This window comes from Ambystoma mexicanum, chromosome 11, assembly GCF_040938575.1.
Source record: "Ambystoma mexicanum isolate Mex_15411 chromosome 11, UKY_AmexF1_1, whole genome shotgun sequence".
Classification (NCBI taxonomy): Eukaryota; Metazoa; Chordata; class Amphibia; order Caudata; family Ambystomatidae; genus Ambystoma; species Ambystoma mexicanum.
The window spans coordinates 1,449,910,699-1,449,921,414 of record NC_090934.1 but is presented as its reverse complement, the minus strand read 5'-3'; the positions used below and the strand labels follow the sequence as shown (position 1 = coordinate 1,449,921,414).

The following is a 10,716-nucleotide window of genomic DNA, read 5'->3' as shown; positions in this document are numbered from 1 at the left end:
TGGAGTAGGCAATGCAGTTGTCTGGATCAGACCACAGGCATGGGAACAGGCAGAAACCCAACCCTACACCAGAAAAAAAAATGAGGGGGCAGGGTGGCAAGCAAATCAGCCTTTGAGCAGTTTAAATAAATAGGTACTGAAGGGCACAGGGGGCCAAGTCTACACGGCGGCGGCAGTGGTGGCTTTTCCCCTCAATTCAGAGGCTAGTTTAAAAAGATAGTTTAAAAAAACCAGACCCCCGCCAAGGAGCATAGTTCAAAAGTCAGACAATTTTGGATCACAGCCAAGAAGGGGTTGCCTCTGATCAAAGACATTAATCATAGACTTCTCAGGGAATGGGAGGATCACAAAAAGTTGGCCGTCGTAACAAAACTGAACGCACTTACAGGCGAGGCCTAATTGCAGTCTGTCTGTCTGTCCATCCATCCATAGCAGCAGAGGAGGAAGCAGCCACTAGACCCAATTGAGAAGCGGGTGGATGGATGCTGGTTTAAGAAAGATTTATACCAGTGCATTCCTAGCGATGAGAAATAAGGTGCTTGGTTGCTGTTCAACCCAGATCCTGTTGGGTGACTTCTAGGATCTCTTGCAGGCGCTATGCCAACTAGTGGAACCGATGCAACTCCCCCGATTTGGTTTTTCTCAGGCCTATCATATGACGGGCAAAGAGCAGCAACACTGGCTATGGGAATCGCAGTGGCAGCAAGGAGACTCATCCAGGTCAGATACCTGACAACTGATTCAGCTCAACATACAGTAGCGATATAGAATTCATTCAAGGGATTCGGTCTATTCAGTGAGGTGCTGGAAGACCAGGTCTACATAGCACGAAAGGCACAACCTACCTAGTTACAGACGGCCACATTCTGCCAAATCAAACCCTTCATTCCCTGTATGGTGATCCAAGCCCTCATTATCTCACACATCAACGGGGGAACTCTGGCCTGCCTGCCAGCCATAAACCTGGCACCCCACAAGGCAGTCTGCCACACCAAAGCCCACTACATTACATGCACCCACAAAATTGACCACATCTCTCCAACACTGGTTCCCCCTTCCCCCCTTCTCCCCACCAGGACCATATTCAAAACTGCCTGCATCACCTACAAAGCCATCTCGACCAGAACACCCACATACATGCTTAACTCCAGACTGCAGTTGGCTCTCGGACCTCACATAGCAAAACCATCAAAAAGTTGAAGTCTGAACTAGCCCTTAAAGAGAAGGCTGGAACTGAGTCCCGAAATGCCATAAATATCCTCAAGTTACACAAAACGTTATATTTCAGTACCTGCCCCCCAGGTTCAGTTGGGTTAATTCATTATATTTGGGGGGCATTTTTTTAAATTTGAGGTTTTCTAACTCGCAGGAAAAAAAAATTAAAATTACATTTTAAAAAACACGATATTTTCACCTAGATCATTGTAAAGCACTCCTGTGCTCTCGAGAAAAGTTCATGCAATAGGCATTCAAAATAAATAAAATAAGGTCCACAAGCAGAAGTCTGCTGACACTAAGCTCAACTAGTCTAGGAGTGGGCCCTCAACATTTAGGTTCTTGCAAAGTGCATTGCTTAAGACATCATCCGTAAGGAAGCAAAGAGATCAATCATGCAGACAAACCCAGGGGGGGGACGAAACCAAGGTTTCCACCCAAGTCGCCTGGGTCCCAACGGGACCACTCCTCCTCCAACAGACTTTATCAGAGGGAGGATTCTTCGATGGTACATCATCGGTGGGTGTGGATGTGGCAGACCCTTGGGTGCTAGAGGTCATGGTACATCCATCGGTGGGTGTGGATTCTGGGTGCTAGAGGTCATGGTACACCATCGGTGGGTGTAGATAGTGGCAGACCCTTGGGTGCTAGAGGTCATGGTACATCCATCGGTGGGTGTGGATTCTGGGTGCCAGAGGTCATGGTACACCCATCGGTGGGTGTGGATGGTGGCAGAACCTTGGGTGCCAGAGGTCATGGTACATCCATCGGTGGGTGTGGATTGTGGGTGCTAGAGGTCATGGTACACCCATCGGTGGGTGTGGATGGTGCCAGACCCTTGGGTGCTAGAGGTCATGGTACATCCATCGGTGCGTGTGGATGGTGGCAGACCCTTGGGTGCTACAGGTCATGGCACATCCATCGGTGGGTGTGTTTGGTGGCAGACCCTTGGGTCCTAGAGGTCATGACAGGAGGATATGCATCAGTTTTTCTCAAGGCCTCCTGGGACACAAGTTATTTGGACACCCTACATTATTTGTAGGGTGCGACCAGGTGGCCCCAAGGCATGCGGGCGCCAAAACCTATAAGGTAGCGGCCAGAGCTCCATTTAAATAAATGGGTTTTAAGTTTGCTCTTAAAAGGTCTCCACTGTAGGGCAGTTTCTTAAAGCTAAGGTGAGGGCATTCCATTTGATTTGGGCTGCCACCCAAAAGGCACCCCTTTTCACTAATTCCAAGGAGGTTTTAAGTATATGCAATTTCCTGTCATTATTGGACCGAAGAAACAAGGCACACAAGTGAATAGGTTCAAGAACACTATTGTGTAAACTCTGCCGTTTCTTCAATGAGACAATACTCATAGAGGTTATATCGTAGAGAAAAAAATCTCTCAGACACAATTATTTTATATATATATTGGAACTGTGTGAGTGGTATACATAAAAGCACAATTCCAGGGAGAAAACAGACATCAAAATGGTTTCTTGGACCACAACAGAACAAACAAGAATATGTTTTCAACACACCGTATCAAGGCGTTTTTCAAGCAAAAATAAAGACAGTGTGTGTATAACAAATCTGTGTGGGGGTTTGTCAAAAATGGCGCTTAACTTTTTTCTTGGAAGCAATGGCCTCACGAATTGAATATCTTGAGGATGTAAGAACAAACAACTTAGAAACTTTGATCATGCCTTGTGACTAATCACTGCTCCAAGTTTATGCTCCTGTGGTCGTATTTGATGTATGAAGTTTGGATCGATCGATTGTGAAGTTTTGTAATCCGCTTGTGTTTGTCTGATGGTTTCTACTTTCCTTTTCTGTTTTTAAAGGTTTATTATAAACCATATAAAAATTAAACAAAATGTTTCCCCCAGTGCAATGTTGTTTCTACTTGTTTCAGAGCATTAATTCACCCTGCTCCATCTGTGCGAGTAACTGTCTGAATTGGCCTAACATATGGTTTTCTCTCACTATATGATATATGCATTGCACCAACAAGTATAGCCTGGTGTTTGTTGTGTGTTTTTTGAGGACCATATGAAGCATACGTTCATTTTTCTATGCATTTGTAAGCACTTCTTATTTCAGCATACTATGTATACATGACATGCACCACTGCTGAAATGCATTGACCCCCTTCCACCCGTTCTTGAATTTATTTGTAGTCGATGGTTGCCATGGCAACCTTTAGATTGAAAATAGCCCCTAAATTGCTTTTTCATAATCACTTGAACATTAGGCAGACTAGTATTTGTTTTAGTGCAATCATACTAACCTGGATCAAGTGCTGTACACCAATTCCTGGGGGCACTCGATCCTAGCCTAACTCTAAGATGGCTGCCATATAAAACAGCCTCTCTGTCCTGGCAACAGCGTTACTAACACTTTGCTGCCGGCTCTCCCCAGTGACTCAGTAGCTTGAGGAGACGCTGCCCGCTGTCTTTTCCTGCAGACTACCAGTTCTGCCTGATACACGATCCAAGGTAATTCTACTTCTACAGTCCACAGCTTAGACTAAAACGAGGATCCTGTAGTTCTGGACTCTCATTGCTACTTTATATTTATCTTTTAGCCGTGCACCCAACGGTGGATTGTTGTTTTTTGAGAGAGCACTCCTTGACCTTCTTACCTGGATTTTGCCGGTGAGAGTTAAGACCCATTTACATTCAACAAAGCATGAACATTTATAACTATTATGTACATGACACTGGAGGGTTTTTCAACTCCCCACCAATAGTACTTGTTCTGTTTTGTATAACAGGATTACCTAGAGACCAGCCAATGCGGCTAGCGGATCTCTTATACAGTGCCTGTGAATTTACCCCATAGGTAAGCTGTGTGTTTTCTAATCACATTGATTACACAATACCTCCGATTTATTCTTTTTAAATTATTTTGCTCATACACCCGTCTGATTGTGGTCTCCGTCCCCTGCAGCGCAGACGTCATTTCACACAGAACCCATCCTGGTGATGGCCATATGAATGATGAGGCTCATCTAGCTCAACTCCAAATGGCCGAAACACCTGGTGTAGACGCACTATTTCCCTGAAATTACAGCACATATATTGCTGTCAACACATGCAAATTTCTCTTTTGTGTCCTTGCAAATGTTTTATGTTGTTTTAAGAACCTTGTTTTGTAACTTCACACCATTGAATTGTACATTTTTGACAAACCCCCACACAGATTCGGTTTGTTATACACACACTGTCTTTATTTTTGCCTGAAAAACACCTTGATACAGTGTGTTGAAAACATATTCTTGTTTGTTCTGTTGTGGTCGAAGAAACCATTTTGATGTCTGTTTTCTCCCTGGAATTGTGCTTTTATGTATACCACTCACACAGTTCCAATATATAAAATAATTGTGTCAAATCTTTTTCTCTACGATATAACCTCTAGGAGTATTGTCTCATTGAAGAAACGGCAGAGTTTACACAAAGAATTGTGGGATTTCGCGTGTATGAGCAATAGTGTTCTTGAACCTATTCACTTGTGTGCCTTGTTCTTCAGTTAACCCTCCTGGGTAGAATAGGTTCCATACGAGGAGCCCAATTGTTTGATTATTGGACCGCAGACTGCATACCACATGATTGGTTTTCAGAATTTTGGTTATATATGCCAGGCAGAGATCTACCAGCGATTTATAGGTAATCACACAAAGTCTAAAGCCAATTCTCTCTACAATTTCGGCAGCCAGTGAAGTTTCCTCCTTCACTCTTGACACATGCGCGAACTTATGTAAGCCCATAATTGCTCTAATGGTGCTGTTCTGCACCACTTGGAGTTTAGCTAACTCAGTTCTTCCTACTCCAATAAGGTGCGAGCCGCAATAGTCAATCTTAATCTTAGCAGAGATGATGGCTCGGGCAATGGTTTCACAACCCTTTTGGGATAGGAATGGCTGGATGTGTGCAAGCAACCTGATGTGGTAGGCTGACGCCAAGCGAGTAACATGATCAGACATGCTCAAGAGTCTGATCGAATGTTACACCTAGAATTTCTATTTTGTCGGGATGTTACAATCCACAATGAGAAAGGATTTATATTCTGTCATGAGTTTAATTAATCTAGGTCTAGTTCCAATCAGCATAAGTTCCGTTTCACCATGGTTCAGTGCCATGCCATGCCATTCCTGTCCATCCAGTCATGAATGAGGTTAGACTGTCTTGGCGTCCTTCACATAATCTCCAGTGAGAGGGCCAGGACATTGTGAACCATCTGCATAGTTCGAAAAGCAGATCTTTTCCTCCAGCAGATGGAAAAAGGGGGCTGTAAAAAGATTATGCTGGACTGGGTAAAGTGCCACACACTGGGGAACCCCATAGCCGACTAAAATGGTTTTGGCTTCTGCACAATTACTGCAGACACGCATGGTCCTTAACCCCAAAAAGGACTGCATCCAGTCTTTAGCGAGGGTTCTAAAATTAGCTAGATTTTGCAGTCTACCCAGACGAAGAAGGTGGTCCACTAAATCGAACGCCTCAGTTGATCTATAGGGATCTGGACCCAGAAGCTTTGGGGCACACACTCTGGGGACCTCTTAGATTCAGGGATCACTATACGCCTTTCTGGCAGTTCCCTCGATCCCAAGGGTACTGCACAAGATCAGTAGGTAAGACTGCAGGGGATTTTGGATCAAGAGATCTTAAGTCTCCCTGCGTTATCAGATTGACCACAGCTCTTCCTGTTCTACTTGCCCAAAGTCCAATCTCAGGTGCAGCCACCTGCTGCTCAGTGCAACAACTGGTGTTGAGCGGCAAGTGAACCAGGAGGGGACTTTTGGGTGCAGTCTCAGCCTCCATTGGAGGAGGCAGTCTACTCACAAATATCAGAAGCATTGGGGAAATTTCTCGGCATGGTGCGGAGAAATGAATATTCTGCCCTTTCAGTGTGGGACCCCAGGCATAGCAGAGCTTTTGCAGGATGAGTCAGACATCTGCTTCACCCCCACTCCTGTCTTAAGGCTCAATGGTCAGCTAGTAAGGCAGTGAGAGAGCCATCTGTGTGTCAGGAACTGGCAGTGGTTTTCTCTGTCGAAAGACCAAGAGTCACGTATCTGGTCACCTCTTGGGATCTTCCACTTGTGCTCAGGCTCCCCCCCCACCTCCCACTCTTTTAAGTTTTTGGAGAGAGCAGACCCAAAATTCCTTAGGCTAAAGCTGGTCTCCCTGGTAGCCACTGTATCGGCTTGGAGAACTGTGCACTTTAGAGCATGTAGCAGTTTTTTTTGGGTCACACGATTTGATCACACTTTTAGGCCGAAGGCATATTCACCTGGAGGGAGTTACATTTGAGGCAGGCCTGGTTACTGTACAAGGAAAAGTCGGGATACTTTCGCAGGGTACCAAGCCAGGTTGTGACATTCGAGACAGCTGGTAGAAGAAGCGATTGCTCTAGGTTCTTATTCAGCAGGGGTGTTGACGCCCTCTGGGGTTCAGGCACGCGCAACAAGGTTCATGGCAATGTCGTGGGCGGAGGCCAAGGCAGGGTGGCAACCTGGGATTCACCTTCCATATTCATTCTGCACTACAGGCTGCATCTGCCAGGGTATGCAGATCAGGCTTTTGGTCAGGCAGTTTCATGGGCAGCTCTCGCAGACGACGAAAGGTTTGAGATTATTATAGGGGATGGTGCAGATCAGATCTGTGTCAAATGTTTTGGGGAGAGAGGATCAATGATATGGAATGCTTCAGAGCGGTAAGCACTGGGACGAGGAAGAGAGACATTGGAGTAATGCTTGCATTACTTTCTGGCAATCTTCATTACTCCTGGTGTCCCTCTTCCTTGTTGCAGTACCTAATCCCATCACACCCTCCCTGGATACAGAATCGTTCTGGGTACAGTGGGCAGGAAGTGGTTCAAAGGAAAAGGGGATGGGTGTGGTCAAAGGAGGGCAGCAAAACAAGAAAGACGGTTGGAGAGACTGGTAGGAAGCCAACAGATCATCAGAATGGCAAGTACTGCAACAAGGAAGAGGAAGACTAGTAGTAATGAAGAATAAGCATTAATTACAGGTACAATTCGAAATTAAGGAACAAGGTTAAACATAAAACACTTAAGGTTTGCAGATAAAATAATAGGATTGCAGTGAGCATACAAACTAGTGCAATAATGTACAGAGCAGCCAATTCTGCAAACACATTTGTGAAAGTTGCATAGTGTTTGCTAGAATGTTCACATACGAAAAATTTAAAAAGACGCAGAAACAAATAATTTACATAACATTTTGCAGTAACAAATTGAAAGCGGCTATACTGTACATTTGTTAGTTTTTCATAGATGTGACAGTAGAGCGAGTCACATTTATTTTAATACAATTAAGTAATCAAAAGATTTTTACGCTCTGTCATTATAAAATACATAATAAAAAGAAAAAAGCACACTTTATAAATACTACTGCGAGTGGTTCCATTTTTACAAACGTGTAACTTATCTATAATGCTTCTTGATGTGTATTTCCTTGAATACAATGTTCTGCATTGTCCTGGGTGCTGTGAAGTCTCCTGCCTCGATCCCAGAATCCGCTGCGAGCATCTCCAGAGAGGTAGGCTTTGTGAAACCCTGATGGTTTGGTTCACGAAGGAAACGTAGATGTTCCGTTCCGCAAAGAAAAAAAGAGCCCTTGGAACAGGGTTCGGCATCCTTTGGTTCTCCAGATCTTTTGGACTACAATAGCCATCAACCCTAAACAGCAGCATTAATAGTGCGAGAGCTCAAGTGTCGTAGCCCAAAACACCTGGAGCACTTCAAGCTGCAAACCCCTTCCTTCAAAGGTGCAAGTCCTACATTTGGCAAGATGCGCCATCATTCCGCAAAATGCTAGATAAAAAAAAGTCTGTTTTCTTGGATCACGGTTTTCATTTCCAAATCCGTCACATTGCTGTACATTTCTTTGGCGACGTCGCGTCAGAATTTGCCTTTTTCCTAATGCTTTCTGTAAAAAAGTAAAAGAGAAGTTACATGAGCGGCAGTGCATATTTTTGCTGTAGATAATTTAGATTAGTAGTCCTCGACCGATTCAAGGAATGTCTGCACCAAACTGAAGTTGAGGGGTCGACCAGAGAGCTTTTTGTATCAAACAAAAACAATTTGGAAGCCGGGGAGCGTGCATGTACAGATACCAGCTCCAACCCTGAATGCGTACGGGTACAGATACCAGCTCCAGGCCTCAATGCATACACATGTTGGTCCCTGGCAATGTTGAGGTGAAGGCCCCCTGCATCCCTTGATCTTTCTTTGTGTATTTGTTTTAAATTGTAGGCCAGGAAGCACCCCGGTGCACAGTAGTTGTCCCTGCCTCCCTTCCATGTTGGTTTCCGGCCTGGTGTCCCGCCCCCCTCCTCCGATTGGCACATCGAATCCCATAAATAGCATAGCAACAGGGCAGCCCTCTGCCCATGCAGCCCCAGCGGCTAAGGGCCCCATGACAAAGGGAGGCTCCATACTGTGTCGGCAGGTGTCAGCAGGCAAGCAGCTACCCACTAACAAACCAGGCCCAAACCACCAACAAACAATCAATTCTTTGTTGACACATAACCACACAGACCCACTGTGCCTCATTCTCCACACTGAGCTCAAAGGAAAGATCCAGCAGTGCTCCCACCTGAATCCCAGGGTGAAGTGTCAAACTCCTACCACTCCCATTAACAATAGCTACCACTTCCCAGCTGCAACCGCAGTCAACAGGGTGGTTGCAAAGGCATAATTCCATCCACAAACAAGCAGTAGCAACTGGCTGCTGCACACAGACGCATCAGACGAGGAAGAGACTGCCGTCAACCAACAGATAAGGTAGGCACTATTCCTGCACAATCACACTGGTACCAATAACCACTTTAGCATTCACCCCGTCATACAACACTACCACTGGAAAGAAATACACCAACAACTCACACCCATCACTAGGACCTCTCACTGCAAAGACAAACTATATAAAAAAAAAACAATCACATTGTGAAACCTAGATCCTTCTCCCAGTCTGCAGGATTCTCTAATCTTGGTGTTACCTTCTCCCGTTATCTAGGTGTCTCAAATCTAGGTGGCGGAAGTGTGGCAGAAGTGTTTGGATGCAAGGCTGCTGGCTGGAGTAAATTTTACCTGTCTGTCCGAGGCTCCTAACACCTGGCCTAATTCTACTACAGCATGAGTCCTGGTGGAAATTCAACGCAACACTTTTAAGTAAATAGACTTCTGTTCACTTCAAAAACCTGCGTGCATAAGTGTGGCAGAAGTGTTTGGATGTGTTCGGGTGTGGAGCGAAAGCCAAGTCCGTCCTCCGGCACTGATCTCCAGCAATAGTGCGTAGTACTGTATACAGCTAGTGTACATAATTGTACCCAATTATGGCTTTCGTACAAAAAAAACCTTGATACCGTGTATTGTGAATACAATTGAACATGCTGTGGGATTGATTCATACCAATATTGTAACCTACGATGCTGAAGAGGATTGTCGTGGTCCAGACGCTGCTTGAATAAACATTGTGAGGAAGGTTTGCTAGTTGCGTCTCACTACTTGTCACGGTCCCTGGGGCTATTAGCTCCAACAGACAGTACGTCCTTACATGCAATTAGGTAGACTTTGCTGGTCCACTTTAGGCGCAATGCCTTTGAGCCTGGTACCAGCGCTGTGTTTGTTCCCTCGAAAATTAGCTGCTGGCTGATCATTTATCCGAATATTGGACATGTGAAAGTGGGAAAACAAGGGTCAGTTGTAATTAATCCAGTACCTTAGTCATGAAAACACGAGGAAAACGGGGCAGGAGCCCAAATATGAACAAATCAGGGGCTACAATAGTTCCCCATAAAAGAAAACAGTTACCATTCGCCCTATTTCAAATCCGACCACACAACAAAAAATAAAGTCTTTCTTTACTCTGAATAAGACTCTTGCGGATGCCCCATTCCCTTTTGAAACTCTCCCCAGAACAGCTGAACAAGACTTATTTCTATAGACAATAATGGGTCACTCCTCAAACTATGCCAAGTGGCCAGAATGAATTCCATGATACCAGATAACATCGAGCCTGACAACTTGTTTTCCTCATTTATCTTACACCCCCGACCTGGAAAATTTCATGACTTCTTCCGAATCAGCTAGAAATGAAACAGATGGTGAAGGGGATAGGTCGGAGGGTGAGATGGAGGCAAATGAAAATCATGTTGAGAAGAGATGCACAGTCTGTAAGACAATATGATTGGATGTCCTTGAGACTAAGATCGAGGCCCTTTTTCAGCTTTGTTCCAACAAAAATCTGCAAGGGAGGATCTGACTGAAATTGTTTATCTTTTGAAAAATCAGAAAGCCCCTACACCAGAGTCATCAGTCAATCAAAACATCAACCGCACAATGACTGTTACATCTTCACCCAGAAAGAATGACCCCCCCCACCTCTCCCCCGTCATGAAAGGACATACGTGGTGGTGCAGTCAGACAGTGGGGCACTAGAAGCAATTTGTGCATAGTTGTCTTTGTTGAACACCCCTGAATCACCACC

At 44.9% G+C, this 10,716-nt stretch overlaps 1 protein-coding gene across 2 annotated transcripts in view; it reads right to left on the bottom strand.

Annotated features, from left to right (window-relative positions):
• Positions 1–7,512: 7,512 nt before the first annotated feature.
• The window catches only part of ANKDD1A (ankyrin repeat and death domain containing 1A), a 239,158-nt gene continuing 235,954 nt past the window's right edge, over positions 7,513–10,716 (bottom strand). The window contains exon 15 of one of the 2 annotated variants that reach the window (XM_069625082.1): positions 7,513–8,154. In XM_069625082.1, the coding sequence (XP_069481183.1) occupies positions 8,093–8,154 (62 nt within the window). In that variant the 3' untranslated portion in view covers positions 7,513–8,092. The remainder of the gene's footprint in view (positions 8,155–10,716) is intronic. The other variant, XM_069625083.1, reaches the window with a different exon arrangement.